The sequence below is a fragment of the Ambystoma mexicanum genome, chromosome 13 (assembly GCF_040938575.1).
Source record: "Ambystoma mexicanum isolate Mex_15411 chromosome 13, UKY_AmexF1_1, whole genome shotgun sequence".
Lineage (NCBI taxonomy): Eukaryota > Metazoa > Chordata > Amphibia > Caudata > Ambystomatidae > Ambystoma > Ambystoma mexicanum.
The window spans coordinates 536,800,715-536,824,643 of record NC_090938.1 but is presented as its reverse complement, the minus strand read 5'-3'; the positions used below and the strand labels follow the sequence as shown (position 1 = coordinate 536,824,643).

The following is a 23,929-nucleotide window of genomic DNA, read 5'->3' as shown; positions in this document are numbered from 1 at the left end:
GGGTGTCTGTGTGCAATCTTAAAAAGAATTCAAAAGGGAAACTGTTTCCTAGTACTGATAGTCTGAAGGACTCATCAGTTTTCCCATAACAATGAGCAAAAGGGAAGTGAAGCTGAAGGCTTTACTTCCCTTCAAAAAGTCAGGAAAGGATGAAGACGGCAAGCATCATGGGGTCCCATAGGAAACTATGAAGGGATGGTTTGCAAAAAGAACATTTGTTTCCGTCGCCAACTTCCTCACCAGTCTGAACCTCACCTATGCTCTTCCTTTTTGACCCCTCTCCTCTCTTGGCCTCATCAGCAACCGTGACTGGTCATCTCATGAACAATGAGACAATGAGACAATGAGAAACCCATTCCCAACCCCTCCCAAACCTGATGTGGGATTTTTCCCTGGCCCACTTTTCTTCAAACATTTCTTTCTTCATTTGGCTTCTCCTACAACTTATTTCCATGCAATACCCCAATGATCTTCTTTCTATCCTTCAAACCTGAACTATCACCCACACGTCCACCTGTCTCTCCAGCACAGGTTAGAATTTGATGCATTGTGTTCGTCTCTTCGAAAAACAGTCATCTACCTCCGAGTTCCTAGTGTCCCAACTGTTCAGACCTTCCCAAAATCCTGTACTCTCCTGTGCTCATCACCTCCCAAGGCTCACAACCTTGGGAGATGCCACAGCTGCTAGGATAAACATACACATTCCGTCACCTACTATGCCCCTTGTACTCCGATCTCCACCAAAATCATGACTTCTGCTCCATCAGCAGCAAAAACACCATTTTGTGGGAGGAACCCCCATTGTGAATTCCAACACCATGTTTGACTGCTAGTGTGAAGATCCAAGGTGACCAAAGGCAACCTTAACTCATGCCCCTCGTGTGAGGGAAGGGGTGGACTAGAAACCATTCAGTGCTATTATGCACTATATAAAACAATAGTACCTCTGTTAAAATACTCTCCTAAGCATACTTTCATCACAGTTCTTATATAGGGTCACTCAATACAGTCGGAAGCATTCTCTGGAATTATGACTAAAAAGTAGCTGGAGTGCGGGTTTTATGTATACTAGCAATGCAAATAATTGTACGATCATCACCGTTTGCCTTCCTATGACAAATCGCGCATGATCTATAGCAATAACCTTTGGAAGAATCACATCAAGCCTATTCGCTAGGACCTTCGCATACAGCTTAGAAACAGCATTATTGCAATTAAGTGCTAAGTGTAGAAATAATTGATCCAATCCAGACTTTGTCCCAATATCTTGCCTTCCCTCAGCTGTAAGGTTGCCCCTCCCTCCCACAAGTGGTTAAATAGCTTGTGTAAAGGATCAAAAAGAGGTTTAGAGACTACCTTTATACAACTATGTCGAAAAAGCCACCCGAGTCCAGGGCTTGATTGATTTTGGTGCTGCCTAGTGTAAACCAATATTTGTTTGTAATCAGTTGTCATAGCAGACCCAATCTTTTTGTACAAAGAAAATCTGATCTGCCATGATGGCGAGTCCCTTTTGTTGACCACAACTGAGTCTCTAAATTCAGTGATCACCCCAATAGTTTTCATACTCAGCCTGGTTTATAATGTACATGACAATTTACTTGCTACCTTTTGAAGATTAAATTAGTTTGTTTTAAATTAGGGCAAGGTCTTCCCTATTTGTAGGAGCCATTAATTTGTTTAGAAATGGCATGTACTTTATGGAATGCTTTTCTGGACCCAGTGGGAGGACAGCTAGTCACAGTCCTGCTTTCACAGATTTACATTCTGGATGCTTCCTTGATCAGGGGATCTCCAATTATGGCTTTAAATGCATTCTATTGAAGAGGCATTTTGTGGACTGGGTCCTCATTCTACTTGAAAAAGTAAAGAATGTTGGTTTGTGTGAAAAGTCCCAGATCCCAAAGTATGGCTTGATTCAAATTACAGACCCAGGGTCGTTTCCTCCAACTTAACTATCAAAAAATGTGACTAGGGTGAGATCCGATAAGATGGCCATACCCTATTGTTGCTTTGTGTACAATAGTCAATCTAACCAATTCTCGAATATAAGGGGGGGGGGGGGGGGGGGGACACTGTCAGTGTGGTGCAAACCTCGCCATATATCCTGCACACCAGTGTTGGGATGCACGTTTCATGTCCCAAAGTAGGGAAGAGGTTCACATTGATCATATATTAGAACAAAGGTGTGGCTAGGTTAGACGCAATGTTGCAATTTAACATGTGTTCAGTGTAGGTAAATGGATTGGGATTAATGTTACTACAAGGGTTACTTTGCGTTTAGTTTGGATACATTTTAGATTTGCATCACGTAGCAACATAAAAGAAGTCATGGGTATACAATCTAATTGTGGAATGTACAATGTGTAGTACTTACAAGTGGGAAGCAAGGAGCTTTATGGAAGCGAGAAAGAAGCTTGCAAGGGGAAAGCCACTGTGAGGGATCTGCTAGTCCTCAACAATGTACATGTGAGAGTCGATAATGGTGTAGGAGACGTGTTCTGGGATATTAGGGGGAATATGAAAATACATGGAAATATCGCAGATCACCGTTCCCCCATAGCTAGGTTTAGGCCAGACTGAGTTTATGTAGGTGAACTGTGCACGGCCTGAAGGGTTCAATGACCAGGTCAAGGAAGGAGTAATTAGGCAAACCACAGTTGGGATGCTGGCAACAGCATCAAATGGTGACTTTAGGTGAAGATTAAATGAAGTGCCTTTGGGTCGTGGGTTTACGACTAGATGGGTTTGTGCATATGGGGGAAGGAATCTTCCTGGGAGCACTAAGTCTTGTTGTGAAGTCCTGCCAAACGTTGAGCCGAATTGGGGTTAGTGAATAAAACACATGGAAGGGGTGCTGGAGGGCAGAGTTTGCTGGTGTTTTATGGGTTTCGTTTGGGGTCTTAGAAAGAGGAGGATGTGGTGTGCTGGAGGCCGTATGATCTGAGAAAGTAGTCGCAAATAAGGCAACGTGAAGGAATGCAGAAGGAGTAAACATGGGACACCAGCACGTCTGGGACGATAAGATGTTTCTTGCTTGATCAAAAACATGGTTGCTTCTCTCCCTCTTGTTTGAAGTGTTCTTGTAAATGCCTTGCACATCAAGTACTGGGTTAAAGGTTTCCTACCACATGGGACAAGTCCTACATTGAATTGTTTTTAGATAATAAGGAGATTATGTTTAGAACGTCATCAGTGATTATGGAAAGAAAGCACGTGGGGAAAGATTGTGTTTAGTCAATGTGTCCAATGGGATCAACGTGTCCAATGGGATTTGAGAATGTAGGGTTCGATTTCCTTCTACAGGGTTAGCCAATGGGAGTTTGAGGGTTGACTTTGTAACAGAATTTGTATGATTATGTGAATTGTTCACATGTATAAAAACTGCAACTTTGTTGAGCACTGGAAAGAACTGTTCATGTTCAGCTTCACAAGGCCGACTAACCCCTTCAGGCCAACAGCATGCAATAAACTTGCTTTTCTGTCAAAGTCCATTTACTCTCAGTTGGAACAGTTTGTTCACATTGGATTTTAGAGTCACATTTCTACACTACCTTCATGGAAGGCCTTTAGAAACCTGCCTATGCCCTCTCTAGAACTGCCCATCCCCAACTATCAAAATCGGTATTCATCTTAGCCTTCAAGTCACCAGTGAGGATCAAAATTTACCAACCAGGACATTTTTTTTTTAAAAAATGTAAGCGCTTGGTATTGTAAGAAGCAAACATCACAACCCACCAAATTCCAAACCCTAGATTGGTATCCTACCACAAAGAGGAGTCACCAAGTCAAATGCTGCATCTTCCCCTTTGAACCTTCAGAAAATGTAACAGGTACATTCTTATGCCAGTGGAATAAGCCCCTTACTTGAAATGGGACCTCAATCTCAGAATATATCCACCACAGATGCTGTGGAGCCCGCAAATGTGAGAACTTGGGGGCACGCAGGGGGAGCAGAGGAGTTTCACTTAAAAATCCCTGCCCACCATCCTAAAAAAAAAGGAATTCTCCAATGCCCAGTAGTAGGATCAAGAGCGGTTTCATGGATATTTGACTAAGTGAGAGAGCACGAATGTCTGGGGTAAGGAAACCCTGTTGGACTGGCCTCTAAAAGGGATCACTGCTGCAATCATACCCTCCAATTTACATGTAATGTGTCGGAAATCTAAAACAAATCTAATTTCCAGCTAACCCATAAGGTATCAATCCACTTATTTTAGCAAAAGGATATTCCTCTTCATCGGTTAAGTTGGCATACTGTGCCAAGACCGCAGCCTTCCTCCGTTTGTCTTCTTCTGTAACTTCCTTAGGCTTCACCACAATCTGAGCTTGCTTTTCCATCATGTTGGCAATTGCCTGGATCTCATCTACAGAAAGAGGAATAGTGCCTTCAATGCAAAGACATAACAGCAAAATGTGATCACTACGAAACATACATGCTTGAACAAGGCGGCAAAGCAGCTCAAATGTGCCCGCTTGTAAAAAAGGTGAGACAATGGTTATAATTAAAATTGCAATAGCACAATTAAAGTGGCAGTAGTAGTTGTATAACTTTATTCAGCCATCAGGCCATCAAAATACATCCTAACAAACATTTACATAATTTCCATTATATGTCATAACATAAAAAATATGACAAAAGGGAGTTTCAGGGAATAAGATAATTTCCATTGTTTAGTCAAAGCCCAGTACGAAACACCACTAACTCCATGGACTTAATCACGATTGTTCCTGGTTGACCTTGACCACAACGGAATTAGGTTTGCTCCAGACAAGAGACGGTTAGTTGGGTTAACTCCCGAACTGCCAACTGGTCCTCAGTAAAATGAGATCCCAGACTTGGGCATCCAACCAACACACCCAGAACCCACTTGGCCACTCTATGCTCCCAGAATACCAACGTTAGATTCATGGAGGATATCGCTCCAATTGGGCACTACAGCCCACCATAGCTTCCCTAAACACAAAGGTACAGCCTCTTACAGTGCAGAGCCAATTTCAACATTTAAGAGAGCATCCCTTGGTTCGCGCTTAGTCGCTGCAGTTTGGGCATCCCATGGAGAAATATTGTGGCATAACTTCACCCCACCTGGTTAAAGGTTTTGACCGTTCACCCTTCAGAGCAGAGCCTACATGCTCCAGTTTCCTTTGCACTAGGGCATTGGGTTGACATAAAGCATGTTCCTCTGAGGTAAAAGTCTTTACATGGGATCGTCAATCATGCTGGCCTCCCTGGTAGTATTATGCTGCGGTGACTGCTCATACTGGGGTTCCATCAGGGCGGTGGGCAAGAGATCTCACAGAGGCAAGAGTTTTGGCAGACTGCATTAGTAGTTATTAGTACTTTCAGATGTTGTTGCGATTTCACTTAATTGTGTCTGACCAATTTAGCACCAAAGAAAAGAATGGGGCTAGAAGGCAAACAGAATAGAAAATCAGTCTTCTGTGCTACCTCACCCGACATCCTGCATAATCGCTCGTCAAATGGTCCCTAGAGCCTCTTCACTTTCTTTTCTTGTGTTCCTATATTACACATCTGGTCTCCTGCATGTCAGTCAGCCTGCATGCATGCATGCATGCATGCATGCATGTATGCTCAGTCACTATGCTTTTGCTACTTCCTTGCTCTCAGTCGGCTTCCAACTGATAAGTTGTCTGCAAGGTCTGTGGGAGATGACCTTGCAGGCAGTGAAGTAGCTGCACCATACCCCAGCATTGGATTCTTCTTTCTTGCTCCCAGTCATTACTCAGCCTCCTGCCATCTTCGTCCTTGGATGAGCGATGCCGCCCTCTACTGAACATGACTGACCGCTCCTTTTTACCCTACCCAGAGGCTTTCCACTCAACTGTTGCACTGTACATCATTTGCCCACAGGAAACCTAAAAGGTTAAATCTAAAGACAACCGTGACTTTTGTAGACTCTGCCAAAGTTAGAAAGCCCATCATGGACAGGATGCTTTACTATTGACTTTGTACCAACAACGCACACTGACGATTCACTAGATGACACTGCTCCTGGAGGGGATGGGGCGGCGGGGGGTAAGATTCCTTTCCCATGAGGCCTGGGAGGTGAGGCCGCTACACGATAGGTCGCCCTGGGGGTGTTATAATGCAGGAGGCTCTTATGGGAAAGGACCTACTCCCTGTAGGGAGAAGGACGACCATCTATCGTACAACCGTTTTGAGAACATCACATCCCCACATACTCTTGCCTCTCCTTCCTCTGCTAACCTCTTTGTAGACAGTATACCTATGTACTGTTATAAGGCAGAGTAACTCAAGGTTCTGGAAAGTACTGAGATGAAGAACAGGAACCTAGGTAATCCAAGCACTGGGGCGAGTTGGGGCCCCGTGGAGCATTGAAGATGAAACCTGTGAAAGAGAAAATGGACTTATACAATAGATCCAGACACTGCTGCCAACATTGTATCAAAATCGATAATGGACTAAACAGGTGTACTGTGACGCTCACAAGAAATAACTTAGTAAATCAACTGGACAATATACATTTCTGAATAGAGGAACACTTATTCTAGGAACCGTAAAAACCTATTACTCTGATTCAGGATAAAGTTTATTCTAGGGAAGTTGGACCTTGGGGTGCAACACTCAATTACAGTTGCTTTTAGACTCAGGGAAGCAATAACTTATTTTTGGATGGCACACAGCTATGCAAGGTAAGTAAAACCTATATACTTTTGTAAGGAGCTACCAGCAATCTAAAAGTTAAGTATGACCAGAATAAGTCTGCCTAGGACAGGCTAACAGCAAGTCAGGCGAAGCAAGACCCAACTGGGGACACTCCTACAATTATCCTAACAGGAATAATTAAGTGAAACCAACAGCATTACTTTTGGGAATAGGGGAACCCAATTCACAGGTGAGTAAGTTAACCTTGTCTCTACTTCGTTAGAATGGCGAGACAGTTTCTAAGAAAAGTAAGACTTTGAGAGTACTTATTTAAGATGGCACACAGCTTATTCAAGGCATGTACATTCTATATATACTTTTCCGAATAGCAAAACATATCTAAGGTAAGTAATACATTTTTGTAACTATAAACAAGAGTTCAAAGTTACCAACTACCTCATTCACAAGCAAGTCAACTTTTCAACACTTGTTTTACTTCTCAAAGCAGACCCCTAAAGTGTCCAGCCCTTCCCAATTCTAGTACACAAGTGCTCTCAGAGGCACAAGGAGGACACTAGTGGTCTAGGAGCCAGCTATGGGCAGGGCGAGATAGGGCTCAGTTGCAGGCAAGGTTCAGAGTTCCAGGGGTTGACTGTTCAAACAATTATTTTACTAGAGTTAGTTAAGGATCCAGGGACTTCAGAGAAGACACCCTAGGAGAATTCCAGCGATAACCTGGGTTAACTGGAAGACTTCCCAAATCACAGAAAACACCCCAAAACCACACAGAAATCACAAGAGACTTAAGGCAAGTAAGGATTTTGCAGCAGGACGACTTCAGGGTTTGTAGCCAAAATCCCAGGCACTGCATTCCTCGTCAGGAGGACAGAAAAGGACCCTGGATGGGCTTTTTCAGCAGGGATCACAGGGAAGGCTCTAGGCAAGGGTTTCCTCGCAGCTGGATGCGGCTCTGGATTTAGTGCCTTTTTCAGGAGCACAGAAGACAGAATATCGATGATCGGATTCTCGCTATTTGCAAGGTCCAGCACTCTGATGGAGGGGACTTCGGGCACTATTCAGGTCTCTAGAGATCCGGCAGAATGCCCACAAGGTTTCAGCAAGATTCTGAAGACTGTGCACAGCACAATAGCTCAGGGTCCCAGGGTATTGCAGCCCCGCAAGGTCGTAGCACGACGTGGGATGACTCAAATTGCAAGTCGTCTTGCGTCTAGTGTGTCTCACCAGGCTCTGGGTGGGCACCAGGTCGATTGGAAGGAAGGGTAACAGCAGGCGCCAGTTACACAGCAGGCTCTCTGGAAATTCAGCCGCAAATTCATCTTCCTCTCTGGCTCAAGTGGTCAACTACGTAATCAGCTTTCAGGATCTGATTTATGCAGGAACACAGCCAATGAAACAGCCTTTTCACACACACTTTGGGAGGAGGGGGGGGGGTGGCAATCCTTTCAGGACAGCCAGCCTCACAGTTTGAACTGGATTCTCACACTCAGGCTGAAGACAAAGGACTGCAGAGTGTTGGACTCCTCCCTCGCTTCCTGCCTTCATAGACACTCTGGAGCCTGGGCGGGGAATACACAGGATTCCCGCCAAAGATAAAAATCACACAAAGGGATTTACCACCCTGGAGGTCAGGGGAAGGAACACGAAAAGGACAGGAAATGTTAAAAGGGCGAAAAAAAGAGGCCATGTTGGTAAAATGAGGCACCCATAGGTGCCTTTTACCGGAGCTGTGCAAATAGCCTGCAGTAAAGGTAACCAAATTAATAAAAAGGTTCAGTGCCAACAACCATTAAAGTTAAGTTTGTCCTTGTAACATAAATGTTACATTTAAAATGAGAACGGGGATACTCAGTATCTCCCAGCACTACCCCCAAGGTGTGGGGGGTGGAAGGAACTGGGTGGTTTGCTGGTCTCGCCCAATAAAATGTAAAAAGGCCTCCAAATGTCCTTTCTACCCTTGGGAACTGTAGTCATCACAAGGTTAGCCAGAGAAAGTTATAAAGTGAGCCCAAGAGAGGATAACTTTTACAAAAGACACTATGGAGAGTCTTAAAAATGGCACCCATAAAAAGAGCAAAATATTCTGTGAGTGTGGAGAAAGGTACCAACTCACAAGAGGTATAAGGAAAAATAATCCACCAGTAAAAGCAAAACATTCTGGGGTTGACACAGGTCAGGAAGATTTATCATTATGAAAATCTTACCCAACAGGTGGCACGGGAGAACCGGCGGGGACGTGGTGCAGCTAACCAAGAGGGTGCATGCAGTTGTCTGTAGGCCCCTTTGCAACCATAAAGTTTGGGTGGCACCGCAGGGGCAGAAAGTCTACAAACCTTCTCATTTCAGTGGTGGATCAAAGGCCGTTGACCACCAGGGAATGGTCAAGGACCCCAGGTACCATAAAGAGAACTTAAGAGTCCCTCCAGACAGTGGTGGAGATAAACACACTGGCAGTCAAAGGAGGGTCAGGGACCCTTAACAAGTTAATCATCTTCCTCGTGGCAGTACTTGGCAGGGGAGTGAACCAAGTGGGCCACGTCAAAGAAGAGAAGCCAGGGTCGCGGACAGTTGTAGGTGTGAAGCCTAATGAAGACCACCCAGTGAACTGAGTCATTCCCCCTGGTTGTAAGGAACTGATAAGATAACCGGAGAAGGGAGTCATTCTCCCAGAAACTCAGACCGGCAATGAGGTCCTAAAGGCCTGGGGAAGGAGGTAATTCCCCGGGCTATGCCAGACTGGACTCGGGAGAAGGGAGACATTCTCCTGGCCCACCAAGAAAGTAGTGTGAGGAACTTTACTATCAGGCAAACGGAGCTCTTCCCCCAGACAAGAGTGTTGTAATATTTGGCAACCGTTTCAACAAATCAGTAACCATAACCCAGAAGAAGGGAGTCATTCTCCTGGGGCCAGAACCGTACTCCCGTATTCTTTAATGTCTAGTGTAAGGGACAGAAGTAAGGTTTTCTTGACACAGAACGGTGGACACTTGACAAGACATCCCAGACACCTTATCTTTAGTTGACAGGTGAACCCCTCTTAGGAATAGGGACAGATAAGAGTCCCAAATATGTGAACTTTGCGTTAGCATCCTCCTTCTGCGCCCTTACAATAGGTTTTCTTCAACTGCATAAACCTGGCACGGGAAGTATAGCTCAGTGGGAAGCAAGACGACGCAGAGTAACATTTGAATCCTGGGTCTGCGCTTAGAAAGCCCTTCGGTATTCCGCGCGTTTATTATATATATTTATTTTTTTAACCCTAAATCCTCTTTTATACACTCAAAGCCTTTAACTTCTCCAGTGACATCTGTAGACGTTACCAACAATAGAACCGTTCTTACAAGTTATTCTCCGAACATACTGCATTTCCATTTTTGCCAAGTGCTTATGCATTTAAAATTTACATTGGACAACAAGACACTGCGTTCCTCACCATGCCATGACAGAAATACTAATCACTTAATATGCAGGCGTGCAAAGAAAGATGTCAAATACAGCAAAAAGGAATATATTTTAGTTTTTTGTTTTTACACTGGATCCATTAGACAGTGCAGATAGGCTAAGCCTCCACAACATGCCGTTAAGCACCCTTTCTAAGGTCTGGAACGGTATGGAGGTTTCTCTGCCGGATTTTGTGAATTTTGGAAGAAAGCTAAAAGTTCTATGGATTGACTGACATGGAACTTGGAAATAAATTTAGGAGAGAAACGTGAATGTGTGTACAACAATACTTTGTCCTTGTGAATAAAAACAAACCGATCTTAAACTGAGCGCCGGCAGTTCACGGGCCCTCCTTATTGAGGTAATGGCTACAAGAAAAGCAGTCTATAAGTGAGACGTTTAAGACTGGACTCATGCATTTGCTCAAAAAGGGGGCCCCATGAGTTTGGTAAGGGCAACATAAAAGTCCCATCCGAGAGTTGGATTTGAAATAGTTTGGGGGTTTGGTGGGGGGGGGGGGGGGTGAGCAGGGAAGGGTCTTTTGACCCACTGCATAAAAGCTTTAAGTACTTGAACCATGATGCTTTACTGAGAGGTGGTGTATGCTGAATGTGCTGCTAGATGAACTTTAAAGAATTAAAATCTAATCCAGAGTACAGAAGATAAAGCAGACTGTGTACTATATCTGAAGGTGAGCAGTCAACAGGGTTGATGCTGTGTGTTTTGCACCATGAGACAGAGTTTCCACTTGAAGTAGTAGTGTCTTGTGTTGCATTTACGCGCCTCCTTTAAGATGTACATACATCTTTGGGGCAGGTTTAAAAATGTCCAAACTAGGACTTCAGGAGACAAGTTGCCAAGTTCAGTGTCTGTGGACATGGATTGAGAGTTGTCCCCCGATGCTGGGATAACATGTTGTAATGGTAGTTTGATTGGTGAACAAAGTGGCATTTTCAACAGTGGTGAGAACCCAATTTCAATGTGCCCACATTGGGGCTATTAGGATCATCTTGACATGTTCCTGGTGTAACTCGTAGATGTTTAAAAGTGGTGGGGAGTGGGGGTGGCGGGAGGGGAGAAAATAAATTTAAAAAAAAAACGGTTAAACATGCACAAATCTATGACCAATTCATCCACAGTTCATTCCTCTTGGCCCCTCTCTGGGGATACCTGGATGTGTAATCTCTGTATTGTGACTTTTCTTGCGATGCAAAGAGATCTATGTCTGGATGGCCCCAGTCTTTGAAAAGGTTGCGTGGAATGTCTGTGTAATTGCCAATCATGTTTCAAGGGAAGTTGTAGGTTTCGGTTTACCACGTATGCTGGACTGCTGTGTTCATGTGGAACAAGTGACAGGGGAAACGTGTTTGAGGGCCCAATTTCAGATGTTCTGGGCTAGTTTGGACAGACCTGGAGCGTGCATGCCGCCCAGTTTGTTTATGCAATAAATGGCAGTAGTGCGGTCTGTCAGGACTGCTGCTAGCTGGTGCTGAAACGCTTGTAAAGCTTTGAACATTGCTAGTAGCTCTATGACACTGCTTGCGTCCACACGCTTTGCGCAATTGGAGAAAGTGTGCTCCCCCATCCTGATACAGATACGTCTGTTAGGTCGTCTGTTAGAGTGGCTTCTACTTCTGAAGATGTAAATGGTTTGCCCTTTAAAAAGGTTCTCTTTTGTCAACCAATGCAGTGCTTAAACGAGATGTTGCAAATCAGCCACTCATCCTCTAATTCTCACCTTTCTGTGGCTGCCTCTCCTCCTCCCTTTTCTTCCTTTACATACCCCTGACGCTATTGCTAGACAATTCCGATCTATAAATGTCTCGTCAAAACAGGTTTTTCCCTGTTCATCCAAACCATCAAGGACCACATGGACACCCTCGCTCCAGCCTTGGCAGACTTCTGCAACCACTCTTTCGCCACTGGAACCTTGCCCTCCCCCTTAAACACTCCCTTGTGCACCCTCAGCCGATCCCCTCTTGTACAGCTAACCATCGCCGATCTCCATTACTTCTTTTCTGGGCAAACTCTTGGAAAAGCTGTCAATCTTCCAGCTTAAACTTCACACTGAATCTGTTGGTTGTCTCCATGACCATCAGTCTGGCTTCAGAGTGGCCAGAAGCACAAACTGCTCTGCTTAACATCTGTGAAGACCTGCTCTCAAACCAGACATTAACCATCCTTCTGTCCTCCTCGGTCTCCCTTCTGCATTTGCTACGGTCAACTACGGCATCCTCCGCAACCGGCTTTCTGATAACCTGGTTATCACTGACCAGACCCTGGCCTGGCTGACCTTTCTCTCTGAGCGACCCTCCCAGGTCCAACTTGGGTCCTTCCTCTCTTCCATGTCTCTCTCTACCTTTGGTTTTCCCCGGGGTCTCATCTTTCTCCTTGGCTGTTCAACCAATACCTGGCGCCTCTCGCCAACGGCATAGCTGCCCTCTGCTCATGATACTCAGTTCTCATTCAGGCTCCCCTCAGCCACCTCTTCTCCCTCTCATCCCGGATTGTCTGTCCACAAGCCAGGAGTGGTGTGCCGCCAATGATCTCTGCCTTAATGCCAGTGAGATGGAGATCCTCTTCATCGGATCACCAGCTCCCTCTGTTCCTCTCACTCTCTGGCCGCCCACCCCGGGCCCTCTTGCTGCTCCTACCTGTGAGGCTAAGCACCTCGGGGTCATCTTCGACTCCACACTCCTCCTCACATCTCCGACGTCTCTAAGAAGTCAAACTATCAGCTGCACCTCCTCAGAGGTATTCTTCCTTTCCTCACTTTCCCCTAGAAGCTCACTCCACAGCTCTTGTCCTCTCTAGGCTGGACTACTGCAACAGCCTCTTGACTCTCCGTCCTCTACAACTCATCCAGAACAGGACTGCGAGACTGGCCCTTGGCCTCAAGCCCGAGGATCGCATCTCTCCAGCACCGACATCTCTTCATTGGCTCCCAGTGGCGGCAAGGATGAAGTTCAAGACCCTCTCCATTGTCCACAAGGCTTTCTGGGGCCAGGGACCGTAATCCCTCTAACTCTCTCTACCGAGATATCTTCCTACTTGAGCCCTCCGCACCGCCCAACTCCTTGAGGGTCAGTCGCTTCTCCAAGCGACAAGTTGGGGGCAGATTGCCTTCTTCAGGTGGTGCCTCCCTCTGGAACAGCCTCCCTGCCTCTCTGAAACTTGAGCAGACCCATCTCTGGTACCGGAAACACCTAAATGCCTTCCTCTTTGCTTCTGCCTCTCCCTCTGCTGATCTCCTGTCTGATCCATGCACTGATCACCTGGCCACCCTCTGAATTCGGGCCCAAGTCCCGGCCTGTCCAGCCGCAAACCCGCACTGCTGTTAGGACAGTTTTTCTGAAGCTCTACCAAACTTTCGACTGAGACAGGACAAAACTCCACTCTTAGTATAAGCCTGTATCACCTAAGTTCATGGTAGCGCAGACAGAGCCGCCAGGCTTATTTTAGGATGGAGAGAGGGCTGTAGAATCATTACAAATGAAATTGTAATACAAATGGTTCAAAGAAACACTGAAACACTATTTATTGTAAAAATACATGGTTTATTTAAATACAATTGGGGCCAGATAAATCTTGGGGGGGAAAAGTACACCACATCATATATTTTATTTATTTATTGTATTTGTTGGTAGTGCCTAGACCCGGAGGTAGCACGGCGCTAAAGGTACATAGTTTACATAGTTAGGACTTGATGGAAAACAGTATAGTAATTGCATTACATCATAGAACTGGAGTCATACAAGAGTGTGGTTACATTACATCTTGGGACTCAATCATTATGGTAGTTTCGTTACAGCATAGATAATGAGTCAAGTTCAAAATAGGCGGGTCAATCCTGAAATGTACATATATTTGTTGAACAGTTCAGTTTTACATTTTTTCCGGAAGAATGCATAGGTAGGTTTGTCTTGGATGTGCTGAGGGAGGGCGTTCCAAAGTGTAGGGGTGATGGTGAAGCAGGAGCCTCCAGCTCTCCTTCTAGCAAATCTAGGAATGTTAAGAGTTGATGCGGTGGAGGAGCAGAGATTCTTGGTAATGCAGTTGGTGAGGTGGGGGGCCCGTTGTGATGCTGGAAATGGATTGGAGGGACAGGGCCTCCCTGTCCTTGTCCTATAGTCCTTTTTCATTTGTGTTCTGTATTGTTTTCTGCCCAGGAGTCCATGTGGGACTCCTGGCAGTGCAGCTCTTCCTGTTTTTGGTTTGGTGTACAGACCCATGGGATACCATTATGGCACCCATAGGTGGTGGTACAACCCTGTGCCCCTAGTGTATGTTTTTGGGCACCTGTGTGGCCCACAGAGCAGGGTATGGGCTGGTGGCAGCTCCATGCTGAATTCGACAGGTGCTCCGAGTATCCTCCATTTTGGGATACCCAGGCCCTTCCAATGGAGTCAGTTGATTCCTGATGGGAAACAAGATGGCCCCTGTGGCCTCTTGCTTTCTATTGCCTGTTGCTTGTTGCTTGTTTTCCCAAAGTCCTGGGAAGCCCCAACTCTGTCCCTTCCCCCCTGACTGGCTGTTGGGTGAAGTTCCATATATGGTGTTGTTGTGAAGTCCAGGCCAGACAGGCTGGAGCCTTCCCAGGAACTATGTTGTGGGTACAGTACACCCGGTGGGTGGGACCTGGGTGAATGGAGTGTGTGACCAATATGCACATCTTGTTTTGGATGTCTGGTTTCTGGTGTTTGACACAATGACTGAGACAGCCCTGCCCGAAACAAGTATGAATGCAGTGTGTAGTGTTGAATGGCTGGGTCCCAATACACATTCCTTGTTGTGAGTGTCTGAGAGGGAGGAGAATGGCCTGAATGCACTGTATGCCTGATTGGCTGCCTGAGCGTGACCCAGCAGAATGAATGAGAGATCAACTAGTAGATCTGGGGGCCTCTCAATGCTAGAAATCGTTCAGAAGCTGAAGTTGAAACTGACACTTTAAGCCGAGCCTGAAGAAGGTTGACTGCCGTCTTCCTTCACCGAAATCCGAAAGCCGTCGAGACTGAGCCAAGAGAGGACCCGGTTAGGCGCCCTCTTCCCGTGCTCCGAGGGACCATCAAGCACTGCTAACCTTCGCCAAAGCTCCTTGGAAGTCAGACCCTCAAAAAGCAGCCGAGGAGGCCACCAGGGGGCGCGCAGGCAATGGCTGCCTGAACGTGCTGCTCTCCCCGAAGCCAGGCGTCCAGCGGGATTCGAGCCCCCCCCCCCGAGACCCCCCGGCGGGACCAACACGGCGGACGGAGCGGGTGAACCCCCAGGGCCCCCCGTGGGAAAAAGAACGGAGCCCGCAGACCCCGGGGTTCCCGAGGAAGGCACAGCGGAGGAGGACGCGGCCCGGACGCGTGAACGCGTCCGGGCGAGCACCGCGTCTGAGGCCCCCTCGCCGCGACGAGTAGCCGTAGGCCCGGAGGCCCGGCGGCGGCTTGGGAGACAGGCTCCCCCCTCGCCCCACCACCCGGAACAGAGGAAAGGAGGCACAGCGACCGGCCAGGAGCCCCCGTGGCTGGCCCCGCTCGAGCGGAGAGGTCCGGCGCTCGGCCTTCCCCGCCCCCATCGGGCTGCCGCGGACCGCGGGGTCCCGGAGGAGGGGGGCGAGGGGAGTGAGTGACAACGACGCGGAGGGGCCCAGACCTGCCCCCCCCCCCGCTGGCGCGAGTGGGGACAACCACCCGCGCCTCAAGAACACCGCGGGGAGGACCCCCGTGGTGCATTGACTCCGCCCTGCCCCCCCCCCTGCGGAAGGAAGAACTCAGGGCGGACGGGGTGAGAGGCCCCCGCCCGCCGTTGGTGGGGCGTGTGCCCGCCCCCACCTCCCCACACACCACAAGATCCCTCGGGCGCAACGCCGAGGCGGAGGAGCCCTCCGCGCCCACGGGCCCAGGCCGCACGGGCCAGAAGAAGCGTACCGCGGAGTCCCGGTGGAGGGGGGCGAGAAGAGTGAGCAGCAGCAACGCGGAGGGGTCCGCCCCCCCCCCCCGGAACGCCGCGGGGAGGACCCCCGGGACATACCGATTCCACCCGCACGGGCCAGAAGAAGCCCCGGAGCACGGGGAACGACATCGAGAGGGGTGTGAGGCCCCCACCCAGGAACGGGTGGGGCGTGTGCCCGCCCCCCCTAGGCAAAGGCTAACCCCCAGGAATGAGCCTAGCCCCCATCTGAACCGCGGAGGGAGTTCGGATACTGACCCGGAGCGGGTGGGGCTCGACACTGCTAAGTGCAGGTGAACATCAGATGAACTGGCGGGAAGCCCTACAGGGATACCGTTTCCAGGAGACCCCCAGAGGCAACATGAGCGCGGACCCCAAGGAAACCATGGCCCGACAGGAAGATGCGGCCCCCTCGTCGGCAGCAATGGAAAGAGGCTTTGCCTCGATCTTGCAGGAAATCAGGGACATGCGTTCAGATATAGCCCAGAAATTTGAAAAAATGGACCAGAGGGTGGACAAGGTCGAAGATAGACTATTACAAGTGGAGGCCAACCAATCATCGACAGCAGCCCAGGACATACAACTATGTATGAGGCTGGAAGCCCTGGAGAAGAGGGACGAGGAAAGGGCTCGACAGATGGACGACTTTGAAAACAGAGAGAGGCGGAACAACCTCAGAATTTTCGGTGTGCCTGAAGCGGAGGGGGAGACGGAGAGGGACGTCATTCGAATAGTGAAGGATATCATCACCCTCCTATTCGCAGAGGCAATGACAACCAAGCCAACATTCGACAGGGTGCATAGGGCAGGGGGCAGAGCGGGGGCCCCCCGGTCTATTTTGGTCCGCTTCCACTATTACTCCGAGAAGACAAAGGTGCTGGAGGAGGCCCGAAAGGCCAGAGAAATCACCTACAACAACGCCCAGGTCTCAATATATCAGGATCTTTCCTCCTACACGCTGGCCAAGCGCAGATCATGCCGACCCCTCACACTACTATTCAAGGAGCAGGGCGTGCGCTATAGATGGGGCTACCCCTTCTCCCTGAGCTTTGAATACAAGGGCCGACGCTCAACCCTGATCACGGAAGACGACATCCGGAACGCTATTCAAGAATATACAGCAGAACCGCACCCCCGGAGAGGTCCAGTGGGACCAGAAAACCTCAGAACGAACAGCCCCGGTCCATCCGGGGAGAGGAGAAGGCGCACCGGCGCAAGGAAATTTCGGAAAATGAACACTCCATCTCCAGCAAAAGAGGGAGAACGGCACGACTCCGAGGACTGAGAACGGGGGTGACCTACTGAATCCGGGACGGACATGCGCAGATTCGGAGAGTGTACCACTACCACCGTCTCCACGAACAGCAAGTACAGGGGTCACATGGTCGAGATACGACCGGGGGGGACCGTTAGGGGCTCGAGGGGATGAGCTTTATGGGTGAAATGCCTGGCCGAGGTGGGCAGGCTGGTGGTTCGGCCAAAAGCCAGCAATGGCAGAACTAATTGGCTGGACGCCGGGGAGGGGGGTGGGGGCATATTCGGGAGTAGGGGTTGTTCAGACACTGTTGGGACACGGTGGGCAGTTGGGGAGTTTCAGGCCCACCGGGGGGGGAGGGGGTGAGATCCGTAAAGTAGAACCAAGGGAGCATGCGAAGGAGAGAGACACGTGGGTAATGACTGAGAGGGAGGGAACCTGGGACTATGGCTGACAGTCTACCTGCCCTGGGAGTGGGATACCTCAATGTACGAGGCTTGAATACGCCCACAAAGAGATCCCTGGTCTGTAGAGAGTTCAGAAGGGCCAACCTCGACATCCTCTTCTTGCAGGAAACCCACTGGCCACGGGGGAAGGAACCCAAAATCCGGGGAGGTCTTCAGTGCCTCCCATAAAAACAAAAAGAGAGGGGTGGCCATCCTGGTTGCGAGGAACGTGGGGCTTGAGAAAGAGGCAGTGCTGAAGGACCCTGAGGGGCGCTACCTGATGGTGCGGGGAACCCTACAGGGAGCCCCACTCACCCTAGCCGTCGTCTACGGCCCAAATGAGGGCCAAATCCAGTTTTGGGAAGAGGTGAGGGATAAACTTAAAGGCTTTGTCCATGGGACGGTGGTGGTGGGGGGGGGATTTCAACATGGTCCTGGACCCAATACGGGACAGGAAACGAGTCGGTCCCCAGGCCCCCAGGGCACTCGATGAGATCATGGCACGGGGCTTCCAGAGGGTCAACTCGGAGCTGGGCCTGGTGGACACGGTCCCGTCCCCTAGAACGGACACCCCCATATTCACTTACTACTCATCCGTACACACATCATTTTCCCGGATAGACTATGTCCTGGTGGATGAAACCTTGTACCCATTTATCTCTGGCCATAGGGTGGACCCAGTCCCCTGGTCCGACCACGACCTGGTTCGAGTCACCATAGCGAGAGGGGGCTTTAATGAACACAGGGGAAGATGGAAGTGTAACGACGCCCTCCTGAAGGACGAGGTCCTAGCCCAGGAAGTCCTTGACGCCATTACAGAATTTTTTGAATTCAATGACAACGGTGAGGTGCGTACACACACCCTGTGGGACGCGTTTAAAGCAACCCTGCGGGGAGTCCTGATCCGACTGGGAACCCGGAGGAAAAGAGAAAGGGAAGCCCAGGAGAGGCATCTGAGGGGAAAAATTGCCCAACTTCAACCGGGAGGCTCCCCCACGGAGCCCTTAGACCGGGACCGGGTGGCAGCCCTGGACGACTATAGGCTCCGACTAAAAGACCTTCTCCTCCACAAAACAGAGAGAAGCCTCCACCTGATTAAACAAAAGTACTATGAAAAGGGGGACAGGGCGGACAGGATTCTAGCTTGGAGGCTGAGGGAAGTACAGAAGAGTAGAATGGTGAAGGCAGTAAAGAACGAGGTGGGGGAGCTGGGGCATGACACTCCTCACATTGGAGAGGCCTTCCGCCGATACTACGAAAGGCTATACTCGTCTGAGTACGGAGGGGACGGGGGGGAGATTGAGGAATTCCTAAACTCCATACAGGTCCCGTCTCTGACTAGGGAGATGGCGGAGGGGTTGGAGGGTCCGGTGACTGAGGAGGAGGTGGAACATGCGATCAGCGGCATGAAGGTGGGCACTTCCCCGGGCGAAGATGGATACTCAGTGTACTTTTATAAAAGGTTTCGGTCGGCCCTCGCCCCCCACCTGGTCAGGGTGTTCAATGCGGTCCTGGAGGGTGGTCCACTCCCGGACTCCATGATGGAGGCAATCATTGTAGTGCTCCCCAAGGACGGTAGAGACCCCACGGAGTGTTCCTCCTACCGCCCGATCTCCCTGCTGAATATTGATGTCAAGATCCTGGCCAAGGTCATCGGGAGCCGGGTGGAGGGGGTCCTACCGAAGCTGGTCCATGGGGACCAGGTGGGGTTTGTTAGGGGGAGACAGGGCTCGGACAACATTCGCAAGTCCATAGACCTGTTTCATTACGCCCAGGTGTCGGACCTAGATGCGAGCGTCCTCTCCCTGGACTCAGAAAAGGCATTCGACAGGGTCGAGTGGAGGTTTATGGAGCTCACTCTCCGGAAGATGGGCTTCGGGACCCACATTAGGGACTGGGTGGCCGCACTGTACAGGGCCCCTAGGGCCAGAGTCCAAGTGAATGGTAGACTGACGGCCCCACTCCCTCTATCGCGAGGAACAAGACAGGGATGCCCACTATCCCCATTGATTTATGTCCTAATTATGGAACCCCTGGCAATAGCAATCAGATCACACCCAGACATCAAGGGGATCAGGAGAGGCGATGTAGAATTCAAGCTCTCCCTGTTTGCAGATGACATTCTGGCCTATCTGGTGGACCCAAGATCCTCACTCCCACCTCTCCTGTCCCTGTTGTCCGCATTTGGGAGATTCTCAGGCCTAAAGATCAATACATCTAAATCAGTCCTCCTCCCTATGAGAACTCAGGACCCAGGACTAGACTCCCGGGACAGTCTGGGGGGAATAGCGGTGGGGAAGACCTCAATTCGATACCTGGGGATCCTCCTGACCAGGGACCTGCACAAACTCGCCCCTGCCAACTATGACCCTGTTATGTCACAGATCACCGCCGATTTAAGGAGATGGGGCTCCACGATCATGTCCTGGTATGGCCGCATGACGGCAGTGAAGATGAATATACTCCCGCGCCTACTATACCTTTTCACCGCCCTCCCCGCCATCGTCCCCGACCAAACATTCAGGGTCCTCCAGAACGCGGTGCGCGAGTTTGTATGGCAGGGTAGGACCCCGAGAATCGCGAAGGCCGTTCTTACCCTACCTAGAGAGGAGGGGGGGTTCGGGCTCCCTGACTTTCACCTCTATTTCCGCGCCGCTCAATTGCGCGTCCTCTTGGAACACATGAGGGAAAGGATGGGCACATACTGGTCGTATCTGGAGGATATGGATGCGCACCCACTTAAGGTACGCGACCTCTTATGGGCCCCACCTAAATTCATCCCGAACAGACTCAAATCCCACCCAACACTGGGAGTTCTCTGGGCAATATGGAGGGAGGGCCCCCAAACGGCACACCTGACATCATGGCCGTCCCCGATGTCCTCCCTTTGGGGCCACCCATTTAGACTGGGAAACAAGGGGTTCCGTAATGCACAGTCCTGGTCGGACTCAGGGTTGGAATGGGCAGGACAATTGTTCAAAGAGGGAGATTTCCTACCATACGAGGATTTGCAGACCGCCCTCGGCCCGGAGACAATCTCCATATTCGAGTATCTCCGATTGAAGGGTATCCTGTGCGATCAAGCATGGGGCCAGCGGCTAAAGAGGCAGATGACCCCCTTCGAGAAACTACTCGATACTGCAACCTCCAGGAAGGGGGCGGTATCTGCAATGTACAGAATCCTCAACACGGTTGACCTGGAGAAGAGGAGGGGGTTCCGCACTTTCTGGAACGAGCTGGCCGGGGAAGAAATATCTGAGGATTCCTGGTCGAGGATATTCAAAATAGCATTCCACGGGAACCTGTTCACTGCAGACATGGAGCACAATTTTAAAATTCTACAGGGGTGGCACAGAGATCCCATCAAACTGTCAAAAATGTTCACGGGAATTTCCCCCACCTGCCCGAGGGGATGTGACCAACCAGGCACGAGGGGCCACATGTGGTGGCACTGTCCGAAAGCGCAAACATACTGGGAGAGGGTAAGGGGCTGGATCGCCGAAGTCACGGAGGAATCGCTTCCCCACAATCCCCTAACAATACTGCTGGGCCTCCCCCCAGAGGATACGGAGGTACACAGATACCCGAGGATGTGGGAAACAATGCTGAGGGCCGGGAGGGTGGCATTGGCCCAGAAATGGAAGAGCAGGGGGATGCCCACAAAGGAGGATTGGACACACAAGGTTAAAAACATGTTCTTGATGGACAAACTAACAGCGATGATGAACAATGACATGAACTCCTTTCAGGCTAACTGGTACGGAGTACAGCAGATCTGGGGATGGGAGGTCCACTGAGGCTCGAGGAGGGAATGTGGATGGAAATGAGGACCCACGTCCCGGGGGAGAATGGACGACATACAGCCTATCACGCAGTTGGAATTTTCTTGCTTTTTTTCCCGAACTCCGGTCATACAAAGTTTGCAACGCATCTCCCTGCAAAGGGGGTTCTACTGGATCCAAGTTAATGGGGGGGAGGGTTTGTTTTTTCCTTTTTTCTTCCTTTTTCTTCTCTGGGGGGGCGGGGGGGGGGCTCTTCCTCTTTGAGGGCTGATGACATGTTGAATCTATGGTAATGCTTCCAGCCTGTTTGTTATATTATGAAAATGTTAATAAAATAAAGTTTAAAAAAAAAAAAAAAAGCAGCCGACTTGATACTGGGACCGTCGCCGTCCACCGTTGTCGACCAGGGTTCGCATGTTTGCTGTAACCACTGGAGGCCCGTCGAAGCAGTGTTGCCCAGAAGCGGGGCACCACTTGATGCCGAGCCACTGATGACCTGAGCCGCACGTTCCTTTGCCTAAGACTTGATTCACGGGTGCGCTCGTCCGCACCGCCGCCCGCCTTATCCCGCCGGAGAAGGCCAGGCCGTCGACGTGCCGAGGAGCATCCGCCAGTGGGTTTTCCGACACCAAACGACCATAGACACGCCGGACTCCTCGACACCCTTGCTGGCCACAGTTCTTCACCAACTCTTTGCGGACCTGAACTATCGACATCGATGTGCCCCGCACGCCTCTTCCTTGCAGGATGTCTTTGCTCCGTCGTCAACGAGCACCGCAGGGACCGAAGCTGCCGCCTCGACTCAGTTCACTGAGGGATCGACGATCCGTGGCTCCTGCTTTAAAGGGAGCCGCTCAAGAAGGATCCGTTGACAACCCGACGTAGAGCTCTGCTATTCTAGGTACTTTGGGTGGTAGAAACATTATAGAAGGAAATAAGACTTATAGAACAATATATGGACTGATCTTGTGAGCTATCTTTACTTTACAGGTTGCCCAGGTTGGGGGGGAATCTCCACACAGAACTGTCTCTAGTGTAAGTGATTTGTGACATTTAGCCAGAGTACAGTTGATGCCCTTTATTGAAATCTGATAATTGTGGTACCACTTAGAACTGTATATATTTGCCATTGTAGATTTTCTGAGCACAAAGTGAGTTATTGTGAACATAACCTTGAACTTAATTATATAAAATGTTGTTTTTTAACTAATAGTGTGTGGACATTCCTTTGTGGGGGCTTGGGGACTACACTGTACTTAAGAACCAGCCAGCATCACCTCCTGAGAAGCTAGGCCTCGATTGCTCGTCTACGTTACCAATAATAGATAATCTTTGCTGGGATCTTCTGTGCCTCTCCTCTACCATATAGAGAGCAGAAGTACAGACCACCAGTCGTTACACCTGTGTTGTGTAACCACAATTAGACCAAAGCATATAACCTTATTTGGAACACCTAACAGTAGTTCTAGGGAAGTCAAAATTAAACACATTCAGTATAGGACACCTACTCCTGAGGAGTAAAACCAATGCTTACATTCAGATTGCATTCAGTAATACCAGGGTAGTAGACCCCAACAGTTGTATCGTGATGCTTACTTAGCAAGAAATCACATAAGTCAACTGGACAATATATATGTTTTGTGAATAGTGGAACACTTATTCAAGGTACAGTAAAAACCTAGAACTACTTTTGTGATAACAGTTATACTAGGTGAGTAAAACCTAAGGGTGTCATATCAATTACAGGTGCTTTTGAGATCAGTGAAACACAGATTGAGATAAGCAGTAACTCTTGTAATGTGTTTTAGGATGGCAGACAGCCAACTCAAGGTAAATAAAACCCATATACTTTTTCAAGTAGCCATCAGCAACTTGGGGCAGGTATAAACCTCAGACTGTTTTTGTGGGAGTCTAAAACAGAACAGGGAAAGCAAGACTCAGTGTTACTCTTGACGCAAGGTTATTCAAGGTAGGTAAAACCTAATGCAGGGACAGGCTAACAGCAAGTCAGGGGAAGACCCAGTTGGGAAGTTACACACTAAGATTCTGAAAGAAATTGTTAAGTGAAGCCAACAGCATTACTTTTGGGGAAGAGGCCCAACCAATTCACAGGCGAGTAAAATGACCTTATATCTACTTTTCAGAATGGCAGGACATTTCTAAGGTAAGTAAACCAACCTTATATATACTTTCTAGAAAGGTTAGAACATGCTTTCTTATAATGTGAAGACAGTTAAGCCTTTCCCAGCAGTAAACGTGTTCAACAAATTACAACCTATAAGGGGACAAGCAATGCCAGAGTCAATAGAATTAGAAGGGAGCCTTAAGGGGGCCAGGACAGCCAAGCACTTCTTCTTGGATAAAGTCTTTCACAAAGTCAGATAGTTCAGGAAATCACAGGAGGAGCACAAGCTGTTAA

The 23,929-nt window shown here is 49.1% G+C and overlaps 1 protein-coding gene across 1 annotated transcript in view; it reads right to left on the bottom strand.

Moving 5' to 3' along the window:
* The window catches only part of CCDC43 (coiled-coil domain containing 43), a 187,989-nt gene that overhangs the window by 127,036 nt on the left and 37,024 nt on the right, over positions 1 to 23,929 (bottom strand). The window contains exon 3 of the mRNA XM_069634270.1: positions 4,232 to 4,367. Within this exon, the coding sequence (XP_069490371.1) occupies positions 4,232 to 4,367 (136 nt within the window). The remainder of the gene's footprint in view (positions 1 to 4,231; positions 4,368 to 23,929) is intronic.